This window comes from Dromaius novaehollandiae, chromosome 33, assembly GCF_036370855.1.
Source record: "Dromaius novaehollandiae isolate bDroNov1 chromosome 33, bDroNov1.hap1, whole genome shotgun sequence".
Lineage (NCBI taxonomy): Eukaryota > Metazoa > Chordata > Aves > Casuariiformes > Dromaiidae > Dromaius > Dromaius novaehollandiae.
In genome coordinates, this window is record NC_088127.1 from 110,265 (window position 1) to 130,436 (window position 20,172).

A 20,172-nucleotide genomic window follows, 5' to 3' on the forward strand; every position below is an offset into this window, starting at 1 on the left:
GACATGGGCAGCCAGGGCTGGGGGGTGGCACCGGGGGACACGGGGCGCCTCGGTGGCACCGGGGGGGACACGAGTGGCAGCTGGGCGAGGCGGGAAGGAGCCAGCACCGTTTATTGTGGCCTGGGGACACCGCGGGGTCCCCATGTGTCCTCTCCGTCACTGACATGACACAGTGATGGCATCAGGCCACCGTGTGTCCCCCGTGTCACCGCTATGGCCACGGCAATGGGGTCAGGACACCGTTACGGTGTCAGGTCACAACCACGTGTCCCCTGTGTCACCGATACGGCCCCGGCGATGACGTCAGGAGGTGCCCGTGGTGGCAGGACATGTCCAAGTGTCCCCTCTGTCACCAATGTGGCCACGGCAACAGTGTCGGGACACCATGACGGTGTCAGGACGTGTCCATGTGTCCCCTCCATCACCAAGATGCCACCGCAGTGTCAGGCCACAGCCACGTGTCCCCTTTGTCACCGACACGGCCCCGGTGATGGCCTCAGGACGTGGCCACGGTGTCCCCTCCGTCACCGCTGTGGCCACAGCGACGGCATCAGGATGCTGTCACGGGGCCGGGCTGTGGCCACGTGTCCCCTCCGTCACCGACGTGGCCATGGCGATGGTGTCAGGACACCGTCACCGTACCAGGATGTGTCCATGTGTCCCCTCAGTCACCGTTAAGGCCACAGCAATGGTGTCAGGACGCCGTGATGGTGTCAGGACACGTCCACGTGTCCCTGCTGTCACCAACAAGGCCATGGCGATGGTGTCAGGTCACCGTGAGGGCATCAGGACATGTCCACGTGTCCCTGCTGTCACCGACGTGGCCACGGCGATGGTGTCAGGTCACCGTGATGGTGTCAGAACACGTCCACGTGTCCCTGCTGTCACCAACATGGCCATGGCGATGGTGTCAGGTCACCGTGATGGTGTCAGAACACGTCCACGTGTCCCTGCTGTCACCAACATGGCCATGGCGATGGTGTCAGGTCACCTCGATGGTGTCAGGATGTGTCCACATGTCCCCTCCTTCGCCAACGTGGCCATGGTGATGGTGTCAGGACACCGTGACGGTGTCAGAACATGTCCACGTGTCCCCTCCTTTACCGACGTGGCCACGGCGATGGTGTCAGGACACTGTGATGGCATCAGGATGCATCCACGTGTCACTGCTGTCACTGATGTGGCCATGGCGATGGTGTCAGGACATGTCCACGTGTCCCTTCCTTCACTGACGTGGCCATGGAGATGCCATCAGGTGTCAGGACACTGTCACTGTACCAGGATGTGTCCCCGCGTCACCATTATGGCCACAGCGATGGTGTCAGGTCACTGTGATGATGTCAGGACGTGTCCACATGTCCCTGCTGTCACCAACGTGGCCACGGCGATGGTGTGAGGGCACCATGATGATGTCACGACATGTCCACTTGTCCCTGCTGTCACCGACGTGGCCACGGCGATGGTGTCAGGACACTGTCACCGTACTAGGATGTGTCCACGCGTCACCGTTATGGCCACGGTGATGGTGTCAGGACGCCGTGATGGTATCAGGACATGTCCATGTGTCCCTGCCGTCACTGACGTGGCCATGGAGATGCCATCAGGTGTCACGACACCGTCACCGTACTAGGATGTGTCCACGCGTCACCGTTACGGCCACGGTGATGGTGTCAGGACACCGTGATGGTATCAGGACATGTCCACGTGTCCCTGCCGTCACTGACGTGGCCATGGAGATGCCATCAGGTGTCACGACACCGTCACCATACCAGGATGTGTCCACGCGTCACCGTTATGGCCATGGTGATGGTGTCAGGACGCTGTGATGGTATCAGGACATGTCCACGTGTCCCTGCCGTCACTGACGTGGCCATGGAGATGCCATCAGGTGTCACGACACCGTCACCGTACCAGGATGTGTCCCCGCGTCACCGTTATGGCCACGGTGATGGTGTCAGGACGCTATGATGGTATCAGGACATGTCCACGTGTCCCTGCCGTCACTGACGTGGCCATGGAGATGCCATCAGGTGTCACGACACCGTCACCGTACCAGGATGTGTCCCCGCGTCACCGTTATGGCCACGGTGATGGTGTCAGGACGCTGTGATGGTATCAGGACATGTCCACGTGTCCCTGCCGTCACTGACGTGGCCATGGAGATGCCATCAGGTGTCACGACACCGTCACCGTACCAGGATGTGTCCATGTGTCACCGTTATGGCCACAGCGATGGTGTCAGGTCACCGTGATGATGTCAGGACGTGTCCACATGTCCCTGCTGTCACCAATGTGGCCACGGCGATGGTGTCAGGACACCGTGATGGTGTCACAACATGTCCACGTGTCCCCTCCTTTACCGACGTGGCCACGGCGATGGTGTCAGGACACTGTGATGGCATCAGGATGCATCCACGTGTCACTGCTGTCACTGATGTGGCCATGGCGATGGTGTCAGGATGCTGTGATGGTGTCAGGACGTGTCCACGTGTCCCTTCCTTCACTGACGTGGCCATGGAGATGCCATCAGGTGTCAGGACACCGTCACCGTACCGGGATGTGTCCCCGCGTCACCATTATGGCCACAGCGATGGTGTCAGGTCACCGTGATGATGTCAGGACGTGTCCACGTGTCCCTGCTGTCACCAACGTGGCCACGGCGATGGTGTGAGGACACCATGATGGTGTCAGAACATGTCCACGTGTCCCCTCCTTTACCGACGTGGCCACAGCGATGGTGTCAGGTCACCGTAATGATGTCAGGACGTGTCCACATGTCCCTGCTGTCACCAACGTGGCCACAGCGATGGTGTCAGGACACCGTCACCTATCAGGATGTGTCCACGTGTCCCCTTAGTCACCGTTACGGCCACGGTGATGGCGTCAGGTCACCGTGATGATGTCAGAACATGTCCATGTGTCCCCTCCTTTGCTGACGTGGCCCCGGCGATGGCATCAGGTCGCCGTGATGGCACCAGGACGCATCCACGTGGCCCCGGCGATGGCGTCAGGTCGCCGTGGTGGCATCAGGACCCGTCCCCGCGTCCCCGCCCTCAGTCGCGGCTCGCCCGCGGCAGCTTCTCCTCCTGCATCTTCTGCAGCCGCCGCTTGAACTCCCGCATCTCCCTGCGCTGCGGCCACCACGCGCGGGGCTCAGGGGACGCCGGCGGTGGCACCGCAGGGGACACCGGGGCCACCCGCGGGTGGCACCGCGCGGTGACGTGGCCCGGGGGACACGCCAAGGCGCCCCGTGTCCGTGGGGGGCCCGTGTCCCCCCCAGGCGGCACCCGGGGCTCCCGGGAGGGGAGGGGACAGCGGGGGGACAGCTTGGGGACGCAGGGTGACAGCTTGGGGACGCAAGGTGACAGCTTGGGGACGCGGGGGGACAACGCGGCTCTCTTACCCGCTCGGGGTCCTCCGGTGGGAAAATCTCCCGCTGCGGAAGGGGAGGAGGCGTCAGCGGGGGGGGGGGACCTGAGGGGCCCAGGCGTCCGGGAGACCCCCGCGGGGTCCCACAGCGTCTGGGTGCCCCCAGGGACCCTCCCCCACCGTGGGGGCCCAGGCGTCCGGGTGCCCCCAGGACCTTCTCCCACCGCGGGGGCCCAGGCGTCCGGGTGCCCCCAGGAGCCCCCAGGACCTTCTCCCACCGCGGGGGCCCAGGCGTCCGGGTGCCCCCAGGAGCCCCCAGGACCTTCTCCCACCGCGGGGGCCCAGGTGTCCGGGTGCCCCCAGGAGCCCCCAGGACCTTCTCCCACCGCGGGGGCCCAGGCGTCCGGGTGCCCCCAGGAGCCCCCGGGACCTTCTCCCACCGCGGGGGCCCAGGCGTCCGGGCGCCCCGGGGACCCTCCCCTCCCCTCCCCGCCCCCGCGGCGGGGGCCCAGGCGTCCGGGCACCCACCTTCCTGCGCACCACGTGCTCCTCGAAGTAGCCGGCCTGGTTGGACACCCAGAACATGGTGACGGGGAAGGAGAGGTAGAGCAGCATCTGGGGACGAGGGGACGTCACCGCGGGGCGGGGGACGGTGCCCGGGGGGGCAGGAGGTCCCCAGGGTCACCCATGGTGGCAGGAGGTCCCCAGGGTCACCCATGGTGGCAAGGTGTCACCAGTGTCACCAGCCCACACAAGACGTCCCTACTGTCACCCACAGGGCCAGGAGGTCCCCAGGGTCACCCACAGGGGCAGGACAGTCCCCAGGTCACCCATGGGGGCAGGAGGTCCCCAGGGTCACCCATGGTGGCAAGGTGTCACCGGTGTCACCAGCCCACACAAGACGTCCCTACTGTCACGTACAGGGGCAGGAGATTCCCAGGGCCACCCATGGGGGCAGGAGGTCCCCAGGGTCACCCACAGGGGCAGGACAGTCCCCAGGGTCACCCATGGTGGCAAGGTGTCACCAGTGTCACCAGCCCACACAAGACGTCCCTACTGTCACCCATGGGGGCAGGAGGTCCCCAGGGTCACCCACAGGGGCAGGACGGTCCCCAGTGTCACCCATGGTGGCAGGAGGTCCCCAGGGTCACCCATGGTGGCAAGGTGTCACCGGTATCACCAGCCCACACAGGATGTCCCCAGTGTCACCCCCCCAGGGCAGGAGGTCCCCAGGGTCACCCACAGGGGCAGGACGGTCCCCAGTGTCACCCATGGGGGCAGGAGGTCCCCAGGGTCACCCATGGTGGCAAGGTGTCACCAGTGTCACCCGCCCACACAAGACGTCCCTACTGTCACCCCCCCAGGGCAGGAGGTCCCCAGGGTCACCCATGGGGGCAGGGTGTCCCCAGTGTCACCCCCCAGGGCAGGAGGTCCTCCAGGGTCACCCATGGGGTAGGAGGCCACCAGTGTCACTAGCCCACACAGGACGTCCCCAGGGCCACCTACAGGGGCAGGACGGTCCCCAGGGTCACCCATGGCGGCAAGGTGTCACCAGTGTCACCAGCCCACACAGGGTGTCTCCAGTGTCACCCCCCAGGGCAGGACGTCCCCCAGGGACACCCATGGGGGCAGGGCGTCACCAGTGTCACCAGCTCACCCAGGACGTCCCCAGTGTCACCCACAGGAGCAGGACGGTCCCCCCCCTCCCCAGTGCCAGATGTCCCCAGGTGCCACCCCGCCCCGGGTGTCACCCTGTCCCCCGCTGCCCCCCCCCCACCAGGGCAGGGCTGGGGATGTCCCCAGTGTCACCCGCCTCGGGCAGGACGTCACTAGGTGCCACCCCCACGGCAGGGGATACCCCTCAATGTCCCCCCCGGGCCCTAATGCCCCCCACCCCCCTTATTGCCCCCCCAGACCCTGATAGCCCCCCACTGCCCCCCCTTATTGCCCCCCCGGGCCCTAATTCCCCCCCGCCCCCCTTATTGCCCCCCCAGGCCCTAATAGCCCCCCACTGCCCCCCCTTATTGCCCCCCTGCCCCCCTTATTACCCCCCCAGGCCCTAATAGCCCCCCACTGCCCCCCCTTATTGCCCCCCCGGACCCTAATGTCCCCCCCCGCCCCCCTTATTGCCCCCCCAGGCCCTAATAGCCCCCCACTGCCCCCCCTTATTGCCCCCCCGCCCCCCTTATTACCCCCCTGGGCCCTAATAGCCCCCCACTGACCCCCCTTATTGCCCCCCCCGCCCCCCTTATTGCCCCCCCAGGCCCTAATAGCCCCCCGCTGCCCCCCCTTATTGCCCCCCCGCCCCCCTTATTGCCCCCCCAGGCCCTAATAGTCCCCCACTGCCCCCCCTTATTGCCCCCCGCCCCCCTTATTACCCCCCCAGGCCCTAATAGCCCCCCACTGCCCCCCCTTATTGCCCCCCCCGCCCCCCTTATTGCCCCCCCAGGCCCTAATAGCCCCCCACTGCCCCCCCTTATTGCCCCCCCGCCCCCCTTATTACCCCCCCAGGCCCTAATTCCCCCCCACTGCCCCCCCTTATTGCCCCCCGCCCCCCTTATTACCCCCCCAGGCCCTAATAGCCCCCCGCTGCCCCCCCTTATTGCTCCCCCGCCCCCCTTATTGCCCCCCCAGGCCCTAATAGCCCCCCGCTGCCCCCCCTTATTGCCCCCCCGCCCCCCTTATTACCCCCCCAGGCCCTAATAGCCCCCCACTGCCCCCCTTATTGCCCCCCCCGCCCCCCTTATTGCCCCCCCGGGCCCTAATAGCCCCCCCCGTTGCCCCCCCGTTGCCCCGCGCACCCGAAACACCTCCAGCTTCACCCCCATGGCGGCTCCTCTGCTCCCCTCCCCGGGCCCCGCCCCCCCGCCGCGAGCCCGCCGCCCCATTGGCCGGCTCCACGGCGGCGCCGCCTCCCATTGGCCGGCGGCGCGGCGGGGGGCGGGGGGCGGGAGGCGGCGGCGGCGGCGGGAGGGCGGGGGAGAGGGGGCGGCGCGGCGGCGCGGCGGCGCGACGTCATCACAGCGCGCCGGAAGTAAGGGCGGAAGTGGGGGCGGAAGTGGGGGCGGAAGCGGCCTGGGAGCGGCCTGGGAGCGGCGCGGCGATGCCGGAGCAGGAGGAGCCGCCGGTGGCGGCGGCGGGGGCGGGGCGGGCGGAGCTGCGCTTCGTGAGTGGCGGCCGGAGACCCCCCCCCGACCCCCCCCCCCACCCGGGAGGGGCCCCGGCACCGCGGGGGGGAGGGAGGGAGGGGCGCTGCGGGGGGGCGGGCGGCCCCGGGGGGGTGTCCCCGTGTCCCCGTGTCCCCGTGTCCCCGTGTCCCCATCCCGTTCCCCCTCGTGTCCCCGTGTCCTCGTCCCATCTCCCGTCGCCGTGTCCCCGCGCCTGGCTCCCCGTGTCCTTGTCCCACCCGCTGCCCCCGCCGTGCTCGTCGCCCCCGTCGTCCCCACTGTCCCCGTCGTCCCCAGTGTCCCTGCTGTCCCCGTTGTCCCCGTGTCCCCGCTGTCCCCGTTGTCCCCGATGTCCCCGTGTCCCCGCAGGAGGAGGAGGACGTGCAGTACGAGGAGGAGATCCTGCGCAACCCCTTCTCGGGGCGCTGCCGGCTGCTCCCCCCGCCGTCCCCGCCGCTGTCCCCACCGTGCCTGTCCCCCCGCCGTGCTTGTCGTCCCTGGTGTCCCCATTGTCCCCGCTGTCCCCGTTGTCCCCGTGTCCCCGCAGGAGGAGGAGGACGTGCAGTACGAGGAGGAGATCCTGCGCAACCCCTTCTCGGGGCGCTGCTGGCTGCTCCCCCCGCCGTCCCCCCCGCTGTCCCCACCGTGCCTGTCCCCCCCGCCGTGCTTGTCGTCCCCGCTGTCCCCATTGTCCCCGTTGTCCCCGTGTCCCCGCAGGAGGAGGAGGACGTGCAGTACGAGGAGGAGATCCTGCGCAACCCCTTCTCGGTGCGCTGCTGGCTGCGCTACGTGGAGGCCCGGCAGAAGGGGCCACGCCAGGGCCTCAACCTCGTCTACGAGCGGGCGCTGCGCGAGCTGCCCGGCAGGTACGGCTGTCCCCGTCCCCAGGGGGTGACAGGGATGTCCCCAGGGGGTGGCGGGGCGGGAGCGGTGTCCCCAGGCCTTCAGGGAGCTGCCCAGCAGGTGAGACTGTCCCCAGGGGGTGACAGGGATGTCCCTGCATGGTAGCAGGGCAGAATCGGTGTCCCCAGGCTCTCAGGGAGCTGCCTGGCAGGTGAGACTGTCCCCAGGGGGTGACAGGGATGTCCCTGCATGGTAGCAGGGCAGAATCGGTGTCCCCAGGCTCTCAGGGAGCTGCCCGGCAGGTGAGACTGTCCCCAGGGGGGTGACGGGGGGACAGGGACGTCCCCAGGAGGTGGCAGGATGGAAGCAGTGTCCCCAGGTGCTCCAGGAGCTGCTCAGCAGGTGAGACTGTGCCCAGGGGGTGACAGGGGGACAGGGACGTCCCCATGGGGCAGGAGCGGCGTCCCCAGGCCCTCAGGGAGCTGCCTGGCAGATAGGACTGTCCCCGTCCCCGGGGGGTGACAGGGACATCCCCGCATGGTGGCAGGGCAGGAGCAGCATCCCCAGGCCCTCAGGGAGCTGCCTGGCAGGTGAGACTGTCCCCGTCCCCATGGGGGGTGACAGGGGGGACAGGGACATCCCCATGGGGTGGCAAGGCGTCCCCAGTCCCTTCGGGGAGCGGGGGAGTGACAGGGATGTCCCCACGCGGTGGCAGGGCAGAATCAATGTCCCTGGTCCCTCAGGGAGGCGGAGGGGTGACGGGGACGTCCCCACGCAGGGCACGAGGTGACAGGGACAGCCTCGCATAGGGTAGGGGGTGACAGGACTGTCCCCAACCCGTCACGGGGCACACGGGGTGACAGGGACCTCCCCGCGCAGGGCAGGGGCTGGAGGGGACACCCCGGTGCCCTCACAGGGTGGCAGGGTGACGAGGGCCACCGGGTTCCCCTGGTGTGGCAGGGGACGACGGGGACACCCCAGTCCCCTCATCGGGGGGTGACGGGGATCCCCGTGCTGCCCACAGCCACGGCTCGGGCACCCATGGGTGCCTCCCGCCCAGCGAGGGTGCTCGTGGCAGCGGCTCGGGTGCCCACGGGCGCCTCGTGCCCCATTTGGGTGCTCATGGCCGTGGCTAGGGCACCCATGGGTGCTTCTCATCTGGTCTGGCCGCTCGTGGCCGTGGCTCGGGCACCCATGGGTGCTTCTCACCCACTTTGGCTGCTCCCGGCTGTGGCCATGGCGGTGCCTCAGGCCCTCGTGGCGGTGGCTCGGGCACCCATAGGTGCTTCTCACCCAGTTCAGCCGCTCGTGGCCGTGCCTGGGGGCTCGTGGCCATGTCTCAGGCACCCATGGGTGCTTCTCACCCAGTTCAGCCGCTCGTGGCTGTGGTTGGGGCACCCATGGGTGCTGCTCACCCAGTTTGGCCGCTTGTGGCCGCGGCAGCGGCTGGGGCGCTCGTGGAGGTGGCTCGGGTGCTTGCGGTGGTGGTTGGGGCACCCATAGGTGCTTGTCACCCAGTTTGGCCCCTCGTGGCCGTGGCTCAGGCACCCATGGCCATGGCTCGGGCACCCATAGGTGCTTCTCACCCAGCTTGGGCGCTCGTGGCGGTGGCCGGGGGCTGGTGGCGGTGGCCGGGCCCTGGTGGCCATGGCCAGGCCCTCATGGCGGTGGCCATGGCTGGTGGCGGTGGCCGTGACGGTGGCGGTGGCCTGGTGACAGTGACGGTGGCCCCACAGGCGCCTCTCACCCGCAGCTACAAGCTGGTGGCAGTGGCCGGGGGCTGGTGGCCGTGGCCATGGCTGGTGGCAGTGGCCGGGGGCTGGTGACGGTGGCCGTGGCGGTGGCCTGGTGACAGTGACGGTGGCCCCACGGGCGCCTCTCACCGGCAGCTACAAGCTGGTGGTGGTGGCCAGGGGCTGGTGGCCGTGGCCATGGCTGGTGGCAGTGGCCGGGGGCTGGTGGCAGTGGCCGTGGTGGTGGCTGTGGCCCGGTGACGGTGATGGTGGCCCCACGGGCGCCTCTCACCAGCAGCTACAAGCTGGTGGCGGTGGCCGGGGGCTGGTGGCCGTGGCCAGGCCCTCGTGGTGGTGGCCATGGCTGGTGGCGGTGACCGGGGGCTGGTGGCGGTGGCCGTGACGGTGGCCGTGGCCCTGGTGACGGTGACGGTGGCCCCACGGGCGCCTCTCACCCACAGCTACAAGCTGGTGGTGGTGGCCGGGGGCTGGTGGCCGTGGCCAGGCCCTTGTGGCGGTGGCCGGGGGCTGGTGGCGGTGGCCGTGACGGTGGCGGTGGCCCGGTGACGGTGACGGTGGCCCCACGGGCGCCTCTCACCCGCAGCTACAAGCTGGTGGCCGTGGCCAGGCCCTCGTGGCGGTGGCCATGGCTGGTGGCGGTGACCGGGGGCTGGTGGCGGTGGCCGTGACGGTGGCGGTGGCCCGGTGACGGTGACGGTGGCCCCACGGGCGCCTCTCACCGGCAGCTACAAGCTGGTGGTGGTGGCCGGGGGCTGGTGGCCGTGGCCAGGCCCTCGTGGTGGTGGCCATGGCTGGTGGCAGTGGCCGGGGGCTGGTGGCAGTGGCCGTGACGGTGGCCGTGGCCTTGGTGACAGTGACGGTGGCCCCACGGGCACCTCTCACCCGCAGCTACAAGCTGGTGGCGGTGGCCGGGGGCTGGTGGCCGTGGCCAGGCCCTCGTGGTGGTGGCCGGGGGCTGGTGGCAGTGGCCGTGACAGTGGCCGTGGCCTGGTGACGGTGACGGTGGCCCCACGGGCGCCTCTCACCCGCAGCTACAAGCTGGTGGCGGTGGCTGGTGGCCGTGGCCAGGCCCTCGTGGCGGTGGCCATGGCTGGTGGCGGTGGCCGTGACGGTGGCGGTGGCCCTGGTGACGGTGACAGTGGCCCCACGGGTGCCTCTCACCCGCAGCTACAAGCTGGTGGTGGTGGCCGGGGGCTGGTGGCCGTGGCCAGGCCCTCGTGGCGGTGGCCATGGCTGGTGGCAGTGGCCGGGGGCTGGTGGCAGTGGCCGTGACGGTGGCGGTGGCCCGGTGACAGTGACGGTGGCCCCACGGGCGCCTCTCGCCGGCAGCTACAAGCTGGTGGCGGTGGCCGGGGGCTGGTGGCCGTGGCCAGGCCCTCATGGCGGTGGCCATGGCTGGTGGCAGTGGCCGGGGGCTGGTGGCGGTGGCCGTGACGGTGGCGGTGGCCCTGGTGACGGTGACGGTGGCCCCACGGGCGCCTCTCGCCGGCAGCTACAAGCTGGTGGCGGTGGCCGGGGGCTGGTGGCCGTGGCCAGGCCCTCGTGGTGGTGGCCATGGCTGGTGGCAGTGGCCGGGGGCTGGTGGCGGTGGCCGTGACGGTGGCGGTGGCCCTGGTGACGGTGACGGTGGCCCCACGGGCGCCTCTCGCCGGCAGCTACAAGCTGTGGTACAACTACCTGAAGCAGCGGCGGAAGCAGGTGAAGCGCAAGTGCGTGAGCGACCCGGCCTACGAGGAGGCCAACAACTGCCACGAGCGCGCCCTCGTCTTCATGCACAAGGTGCGGGGACACGGGGACACGGGGACACGGGGACGTGCAGAGCGCGAGGGACCCGGGCAGGGCACGCGGGGACACCCGGGGATACGGATGTGGAGAGGGGACACGGATCCAGAGAGGGTGTGGAGGGACGTGGACACCTGCAGAGGACACGGAGAGGGGACACGGACACGCAGGGAGGACGTGGAGTGGGGACATGGGGACACGGACACGCAGGGAGGATGTGGAGTGGGGACATGGGGGCACAGACACGCAGAGGGGACCCAGAGGGACATGGACGTGTGGAGAGGACACGGAGAGGGGACACGGACACGCAGGGAGGACGTGGAGTGGGGACACAGGGACACAGACACACAGGGGGACCCAGAGGGACATGGACATGTGGAGAGGACCTGGAGGGACAGGGACACGCAGGGAGGACGTGGAGTGGGGACATGGAGGCACAGACATGGCGAGGGGACCCAGAGGGACGTGGACACGTGGAGAGGACACGGAGAGGGGACACGGACATGCAAGGAGAACATGGAGTGGGGACATGGGGACACAGACACGCAGAGGGGACCCAGAGGGACGTGGACACGTGGAGAGGACCTGGAGGGACACGGACACGCAGGGAGGACATGGAAGGACATGGAGTGGGGACACGGGGACACAGACACGCAGAGGGGACCCAGAGGGACGTGGACGTGTGGAGAGGACCTGGAGGGACACGGACACGCAGGGAGGACATGGAAGGACATGCAGTGGGGACATGGGGACACAGACATGCAGAGGGGACCCAGAGGGACATGGACATGTGGGGAGCACATGGGACACAGGGGACACGGAGTGACGGCCACATGCAGAGGACATGGCCATGTGCAGAGGGGCGGGGGGGGACACAGAGGGGACATGGGGATGCAGAGGGGACACAGATGTGGCCATGGGGAGGGGACCTGGGAGCGCGCGGTCCCTCGGGGCCCCCCAATTGCCCCATAACTGCCCCTAGAGCCCCCCCACAGCCCCATAACTGCCCCCATGACCCCCCCAGCCCCATAACTGCCTCTGTAATAGCTCCGTGCTGCTGCTAACCGCCCCATAACCCCCCCAACTGCCCCATAATCCCCCCCCGAGCCCCCTGGCTGCCCCTAGAGCCCCCCCTGCCCCATAACTGCCCCCATGACCCCCCCAGCCCCATAACTGCCTCTGTAATAGCTCTGTGCTGCTGCTAACTGCCCCATAACCCTCCCCAAGTGCCCCCATAACCCCCCCAAGCCCCATGGCTGCCCCTAGAGCCCCCCCACAGCCCCATAACTGCCCCATGACCCCCCCAGAGCCCCACCACCACCCCATAACTGCCCCCATGACCCCCCAGCCCCATAACTGCCCCTGTGATAGCTCCGTGCTGCTGCTAACCACCCCATAACCCCCCCCAACTGCCCCCATAACCCCCCCAAGCCCCCTGGCTGCCCCTAGAGCCCCCCCACAGCCCCATAACTGCCCCATGACCCCCCCAGCCCCATAACTGCCTCTGTAATAGCTCCGTGCTGCTGCTAACTGCCCCATAACCCTCCCCAAGTGCCCCCATAACCCCCCCAAGCCCCCTGGGTGCCCCTAGAGCCCCCCCACAGCCCCATAACTGCCCCATGACCCCCCCAGAGCCCCACCACCACCCCATAACTGCCCCCATGACCCCCCCAGCCCCATAACTGCCTCTGTAATAGCTCCGTGCTGCTGCTAACCACCCCATAACCCCCCCCCCCAACTGCCCCCATAACCCCCCCCGAGCCCCCTAGCTGCCCCACGGCCCCCGCTGACGGCTCCCCCCCTTACCACCCCCCCCCCCCGCAGATGCCCCGCATCTGGCTGGACTACTGCCAGTTCCTGGTGGAGCAGGGCCGGGTGACGCGGACGCGGCGCACCTTCGACCGGGCGCTGCGGGCGCTGCCCATCACCCAGCACCACCGCGTCTGGCCCCTCTACCTGCAGTTCGTGCGCCGCCACCCGCTCCCCGAGACCGCCGTGCGCGTCTACCGCCGCTACCTGAAGGTAGAGGGGGGACACGGGGGACACCGGGGGGTCCTGGGGGGCCACCGGGGGCTGGTGGTCCCGGTGAGGACCTCCTACGGGGTCCTGGGGGTCACCGGGGGCTGATGGCCCTGGTGAGGACCTCCTACGGGGTCCTGGGGGTCACTGGGGGCTGGTGGTCCCGGTGAGGACCTCCTACGGGGTCCTGGGGGTCACCGGGGGCTGATGGCCCTGGTGAGGACCTCCTACGGGGTCCTGGGGGTCACTGGGGGCTGGTGGTCCCGGTGAGGACCTCCTATGGGGTCCTGGGGGCCACCAGCCCTGGTGAGGACCTCCTACGGGGTCCTGGGGGTCACTGGGGGGCTGATGGCCCTGGTGAGGACCTCCTACGGGGTCCTGGGGGTCACTGGGGGCTGGTGGTCCTGGTGAGGACCTCCTATGGGGTCCTGGGGGCCACCAGCCCTGGTGAGGACCTCCTACGGGGTCCTGGGGGTCACTGGGGGGCTGATGGCCCTGGTGAGGACCTCCTATGGGGTCCTGGGGGTCACTGGGGGCTGGTGGTCCCGGTGAGGACCTCCTATGGGGTCCTGGGGGCCACCGGGTGCTGATGGTCCTGGTAAGGACCTCCTACGGGGTCCTGGGGGCCACCAGCCCTGGTGAGGACCTCCTACGGGGTCCTGAGGGTCACCGGGTGCTGATGGTCCTGGTAAGGACCTCCTATGGGGTCCTGGGTGCCACCAGCCCTGGTGAGGACCTCCTATGGCGTCCTGGGTGCCACCGGGTGCCACCAGCCCTGGTGAGGACCTCCTACGGGGTCCTGGGTGCCACCAGCCCTGGTGAGGACCTCCTACGGGGTCCTGGGTGGCACCGGGGGCTGCAGGTCCTGGTGAGGACCTCCTATGGGGTCCTGGGGGCCACCAGCCCTGGTGAGGAACTCCTATGGGGTCCTGGGGGCCACCAGCCCTGGTGAGGACCTCCTATGGGGTCCTGGGGGTCACTGGGTGCTGATGGCCCTGGTGAGGACCTCCTACGGGGTCCTGGGTGCCACCAGCCCTGGTGAGGACCTCCTATGGCGTCCTGGGTGCCACCGGGTGCCACCAGCCCTGGTGAGGACCTCCTACGGGGTCCTGGGTGCCACCAGCCCTGGTGAGGACCTCCTACGGGGTCCTGGGTGGCACCGGGGGCTGCAGGTCCTGGTGAGGACCTCCTATGGGGTCCTGGGGGCCACCAGCCCTGGTGAGGAACTCCTACGGGGTCCTGGGGGCCACCAGCCCTGGTGAGGACCTCCTATGGGGTCCTGGGGGTCACTGGGTGCTGATGGCCCTGGTGAGGACCTCCTACGGGGTCCTGGGTGCCACCAGCCCTGGTGAGGACCTCCTACGGGGTCCTGGGTGCCACCGGGTGCCGCTGGCAACGGCAAGGCCCTGGGGGATGTGGGACAGAGAGGGAGGTGGCAGGGAGACACGGGACAGGGACAGAGGTGGCAGAGGAACGTGGGATGGGGATGGAGGTGGCAGAGGAACGTGGGATGGGGATGGAGGTGGCAGGGGGACACAAGGCAGGAGCAGAGGTGTCATGGGAGACTTGGGACATGGGGACATGAGAGAGGGACTTGGGAACACAGGACAGGGCAGAGGCAGCAGGGGGACATGGGACGGAGACGGAGGTGGCAGGGGGACACGGGCCAGGGACGGAGGTGGCAGAGGAAGGTGGGATGGGCATGGAGGTGGCAGGGGGAGTTGGGGGACGCAAGGCAGGAGCAGAGGTGTCATGGAGAACTTGGGACATGGGAGAAGGACTTGGGGACATAGGATGAAGCAGAGGTGACAGGGGGACACGAGACAGGGACAGAGGTAGCAGAGGAACGTGGGATGGGGATGGAGATGGCAGGGGGACATGAATGGAGTTAGGGGGACACAAGGCAGGAGCAGAGGTGTCACGGAGGACTTGGGAAAGGGACCTGGGGACACAGGACAGGGACAGAGGCGGCAGGGAGACGTGGGACAGAGACGGAGGTGGCAGGGGGACACAAGACAGGGACAGAGATGGCAGAGGAACACGGGACAGGGATGGAGGTGGTGGAGGAACGTGGGATGGGGATGGAGATGGCAGGGGGACACAAGGCAGGAGCAGAGGTGTCATGGGAGACTTGGGACATGGGGACATGGGAGAAGGACTTGGGGACATAGCATGAAGCAGAGGTGACAGGTAGATGTGGGACGGAGACGGAGGTGGCAGGGGGACACGGGCCAGGGACAGAGGTGGCAGAGGAACATGAGATGGGGACAGAGGTGGCAGGGGGACACGGGCCAGGGACGGAGGTGGCAGAGGAACATGAGATGGGGACAGAGGTGGCCAGGGGACGGGGACAGAGGTGGCAGAAGGCCGTGGGCCAGGCACGGAGGCAGCAGCAGGACGCGGAGGGGCGGTGGCGGCCGGAGGACGCAGGATGGCGGCTGCCGGGGGACGGGGCCGGCGGGGCGACGCGGGGCGGGGACAGCGGTGGCCGGGCCCTGGGGACAGCGGTGACAGCGGTGTCCCCGCGCCAGCTGAGCCCGGAGAACGCGGAGGAGTACATCGAGTACCTGCGCTCCATCGGGCGCCTGGACGAGGCCGCCGTGCGCCTGGCCGCCGTCGTCAACGACGAGCGCTTCGTCTCCAAGGAGGGCAAGTCCAACTACCAGGTGGGTGCTGCCGCCGGGGGCACCCGTGGGTGCCGGGGTGGGGGGGTGGCTGGGGCTCTCCGGGCTCCCCGAGGGTGCTGAGGGCTCCCGGGGGCTCCCAGGGGGTGCCAAGAGGTTCTGGGGGCTCCAGTGGCTGCCAGATGGGTGCCATGGGGTGCTGAGGGTTCCCATGGGTGCTGGGTAGGTGCCAGGGGCTCCCGTGGGTGCCAAGGGGGTGCCAGTGGGTCCTGGGGCTCCCATGGGTGCTGGGGGAGTGCCATGGGGTGCTGGGGGCTCTCCTGGCTCCCAGATGGGTGCCATGGGGTGTTGGGGGCTCCCATGGGTGCCAGGGGGGTGCCAGTGGGTCCTGGGGCTCCCATGGGTGCTGGGTAGGTGCCATGGGGTGCTGGGGGCTGTCCTGGCTCCCAGATGGGTGCCAGGGGCTCCTGTGGGTGCCAGGGCAGTGCCAATGGGTCCTGGGGGTGCCAATGGGTCTTAGGGTTTCCATGGGTGCTGTGGGGGTGCCATGGGGTGTTGGGGGCTCCCGTGGGTGCCAGGGGGGTGCCAGTGGGTCCTGGGGCTCCCATGGGTGCTGGGTAGGTGCCATGGGGTGCTGGGGGCTCTCCTGGCTCCCAGATGGGTGCCAGGGGCTCCTGTGGGTGCCAGGGCAGTGCCAATGGGTCCTGGGGGTGCCAATGGGTCTTGGGGTTTCCATGGGTGCTGTGGGGGTGCCATGGGGTGTTGGGGGCTCCTGGGGGTGCCAGGGGGGTGCCAGTGGGTCCTGGGGCTCCCATGGGTGCTGGGTAGGTGCCAGGGGTTCCCGTGGGTGCCGGGGGAGTGCCAATGGGTCCTGGGGCTCCCATGGGTGCTGGGTAGGTGCCAGGGGTTCCCGTGGGTGCCGGGGGAGTGCCAATGGGTCCTGGGGCTCCCATGGGTACTGGGTAGGTGCCACGGGGTGCTGGGGGCTCCCATGGGTGCTGGGTGGGTGCCAAGGGGTGCTGGGGGCTCCGGCAGACACCAGGAGGGTGCCAGGAGGTGCAGGAGGGTGCTAAGAGATGCTGGGGGCTCCCATGGGTGCTGGGTGGGTGCCAAGGGGTGCTGGGGGCTCCAGTAGGCACCAGTGGGTGCTAGGAAGGGTCCTGGAGGGTGCCAAGAGGTGCAGGAGGGTGCTAGGAGGGTGCTAGGAAGGGTCCTAGAGGGTGCTAGGAGGTCCAGGAGGGTGCTAGGAGCCCCCAGCACCTCTTACGGGTGCCAGGTGGGTGCCAAGGGGTCCCGCGGGCTCCCATGGGTGCGTGGAGGGGTCTCCCGGGCGATGGGGGGGGGGTCTCCGCCCCCCTGACACCTTCTCCCCCGCCGCAGCTGTGGCACGAGCTGTGCGACCTCATCTCGCAGCACCCCGACCAGGTGAAGTCGCTGGACGCGGGTGCCATCATCCGCGGGGGCCTCACCCGCTTCACCGACCAGCTGGGCAAGCTCTGGTGCTCCCTGGCCGACTACTACATCCGCAGCGGCCACTTCGAGAAGGTGGCGTCACCCCGGGGCCACCCGCGGGCGGGGGACACGCGGGGACGGGACGCCCAAGTGCCATCCCAGCAGCCCGTGCCACCGCAGAGGCACCGCGGTTGGGTGTCACGTGGGGACGGGCCACCCGAGTGCCATCTCAGCACTGTGGTGCATGTCAGAGCCACCACAGCTGGGTGTCACGTGGAGTTGGGTCACCCAAGCGCCATCCCAGCAGCCTGTGTCACCCCAGAGCCACCGCGGTTGGGTGTCACATGGAGTTGGGTCACCCAAGTGCCATCCTGGCAGCCTGTGTCACCCCAGAGCCACCACAGTTGGGTGTCACGTGGGGATGGGCCACCCAAGTGCCATCCTGGCAGCCTGTGTCACCCCAGAGCCACCACAGTTGGGTGTCACGTGGAGTTGGGCCACCCAAGTGCCATCTCAGCACTGTGGTGCATGTCAGAGCCACCACAGCTGGGTGTCACATGGGGATGGGCCACCCAAGTGCCATCCTGGCAGCCTGTGTCACCCCAGAGCCACCACAGCTGGGTGTCACATGGGGACGGGCCACCCAAGAGCCATCCTGGCAGCCTGTGTCACCCCAGAGCCACCGCAGTTGGGTGTCACGTGGAGTTGGGCCACCCAAGTGCCATCCTGGCACTCTGGTGCACCTCAGAGCCACCGCAGTTGGGTGTCACGTGGGGACAGGCCACCCAAGAGCCATCCCGGCACCCTGGTGCCACCCCAGAGCCACCACAGCTGGGTGTCACGTGGAGTTGGGTCACCCAAGTGCCATCCTGGCAGCCTGTGTCACCCCAGAGCCACCGCGGTTGGGTGTCACGTGGAGTTGGGTCACCCAAGTGCCATCCTGGCACCCTGTGTCACCCCAGAGCCACCGCGGTTGGGTGTCACGTGGGGTTGGGCCACCCAAGTGCCATCCTGGCAGCCTGTGTCACCCCAGAGCCACCGCAGTTGGGTGTCACGTGGAGTTGGGTCACCCAAGCGCCATCCCAGCAGCCTGTGTCACCCCAGAGCCACCGCAGTTGGGTGTCACATGGGGACGGGCCACCCAAGTGCCATCCTGGCACCCTGTGTCACCCCAGAGCCACCGCAGTTGGGTGTCACGTGGAGTTGGGTCACCCAAGCGCCATCCCAGCAGCCTGTGTCACCCCAGAGCCACCGCGGTTGGGTGTCACATGGGGACGGGCCACCCAAGTGCCATCCTGGCACCCTGGTGCACCTCAGAGCCACCACAGCTGGGTGTCACGTGGGGATAGGTCACCCAAGCGCCATCCTGGCAGCCTGTGTCACCCCAGAGCCACCGCGGTTGGGTGTCACATGGAGTTGGGTCACCCAAGTGCCATCCTGGCAGCCTGTGTCACCCCAGAGCCACCACAGTTGGGTGTCACGTGGGGATGGGCCACCCAAGTGCCATCCTGGCAGCCTGTGTCACCCCAGAGCCACCACAGTTGGGTGTCACGTGGAGTTGGGCCACCCAAGTGCCATCTCAACACTGTGGTGCATGTCAGAGCCACCACAGCTGGGTGTCACATGGGGATGGGCCACCCAAGTGCCATCCTGGCAGCCTGTGTCACCCCAGAGCCACCACAGCTGGGTGTCACATGGGGACGGGCCACCCAAGAGCCATCCTGGCAGCCTGTGTCACCCCAGAGCCACCGCAGTTGGGTGTCACGTGGGGTTGGGCCACCCAAGTGCCATCCTGGCACTCTGGTGCACCTCAGAGCCACCGCAGTTGGGTGTCACGTGGGGACAGGCCACCCAAGAGCCATCCCGGCACCCTGGTGCCACCCCAGAGCCACCACAGCTGGGTGTCACGTGGGGACAGGTCACCCAAGCGCCATCCTGGCAGCCTGTGTCACCCCAGAGCCACCACAGCTGGGTGTCATGTGGGGACAGGTCACCCAAGTGCCATCCTGGCAGCCTGTGCCATCCCAGAGCCACCACAGCTGGGTGTCACGTGGGGACGGGCCCCCCAAGAGCCATCCTGGCAGCCTGTGTCACCCCAGAGCCACCACAGCTGGGTGTCACGTGGAGTTGGGTCACCCAAGTGCCATCCCGGCACCCTGGTGCCACCCCAGAGCCACCACAGCTGGGTGTCATGTGGAGTTGGGCCACCCAAGAGCCATCCTGGCAGCCTGTGCCACCCCAGAGCCACCACGGTTGGGTGTCAAGTGGAGTTGGGCCACCCAAGTGCCATCCTGGCACCCTGTGTCACCCCAGAGCCACCGCGGTTGGGTGTCACGTGGGGTTGGGTCACCCAAGAGCCATCCTGGCAGCCTGTGTCACCCCAGAGCCACCGCGGTTGGGTGTCAAGTGGAGTTGGGCCACCCAAGTGCCATCCCGGCACCCTGGTGCCACCCCAGAGCCACCAGCACCCGCACGTCACGTGGAGCCAGGAGGTTCCTCAGCGCTACAGACCCCGGGTGCCCTGAGCCCACCGCCGCGCTCCACCCCGGCCGTGGTCACCCTGGGGTGCCCGTGGCCCTGGGTGGGGCGGGGGGACGCTGACGGCGCTGTCCCCGCAGGCCCGTGACGTCTACGAGGAGGCGGTGCAGACGGTGATGACGGTGCGGGACTTCACGCAGGTCTTCGACAGCTACGCCCAGTTCGAGGAGAGCGTCATCGCCGCCAAGATGGAGACCGTCTCGGAGCTGGGCAAGGAGGAGGACGGTGAGCCGGGCGCGCGGGGGGCCTCGGGGTGGGGTTTTGGCCCCCATGGGTGCCCCAGGGTGCTGCTGGGGGCGGGGGGAAGGGGGCTGAGTCCGTCCTGGGGGACGCCGAGCCCTGGGGTGGGCCATGGGTGGCCCCTGACGCCCTACACCCATCCCTGGGGTGCTCTGGGTGGCCCGTGGCACTCGGGACCCCTTCCCGGGGGTGCCCAGCACCTCATGGGTCCCTGAGGTCCCTGTGTCCATCCCTGGGGTGGCCTGGGTGGCCCGTGGCCTTCTGGACCTGTCTGTGGAGGTGCCCAGCACACCGCGAGGTCCCCGTGTCCACCTCTGGGTGTCCTGGGTGGCCTGGGGCCCCCTGGACCCGTTCCTGGGGGCACCCAGCACACCGTGAGGTGCC

At 68.7% G+C, this 20,172-nt stretch overlaps 2 protein-coding genes across 3 annotated transcripts in view; one reads left to right on the forward strand and one right to left on the reverse strand.

Moving 5' to 3' along the window:
- Positions 1-94: 94 nt before the first annotated feature.
- LOC135323996 (protein PET100 homolog, mitochondrial) lies at positions 95-6,243 on the reverse strand. 2 transcript variants are annotated; one of them, XM_064499401.1, is made up of 4 exons: positions 6,171-6,243; positions 3,898-3,984; positions 3,404-3,436; positions 95-3,126 (listed from the first exon to the last, which is right to left on the reverse strand). In XM_064499401.1, exons 1-4 carry the CDS (start codon positions 6,195-6,197, stop codon positions 2,956-2,958), a joined length of 318 nt encoding a protein of 105 aa, XP_064355471.1. In that variant the 5' UTR covers positions 6,198-6,243; the 3' UTR covers positions 95-2,955. The 2 variants fall into 2 exon arrangements, with proteins under 2 accessions (XP_064355471.1, XP_064355472.1); XM_064499402.1 differs by having other exon boundaries at positions 95-3,131.
- Positions 6,244-6,401: 158 nt separating this feature from the next.
- XAB2 (XPA binding protein 2) overlaps positions 6,402-20,172 on the forward strand; it is a 33,946-nt gene continuing 20,175 nt past the window's right edge. The window contains exons 1-7 of the mRNA XM_064499400.1: positions 6,402-6,535; positions 7,254-7,402; positions 10,789-10,912; positions 12,740-12,937; positions 15,466-15,600; positions 16,939-17,103; positions 19,629-19,773. Coding sequence (XP_064355470.1) covers positions 6,473-6,535; positions 7,254-7,402; positions 10,789-10,912; positions 12,740-12,937; positions 15,466-15,600; positions 16,939-17,103; positions 19,629-19,773 — 979 coding nt within the window. The 5' untranslated portion in view covers positions 6,402-6,472. The remainder of the gene's footprint in view (positions 6,536-7,253; positions 7,403-10,788; positions 10,913-12,739; positions 12,938-15,465; positions 15,601-16,938; positions 17,104-19,628; positions 19,774-20,172) is intronic.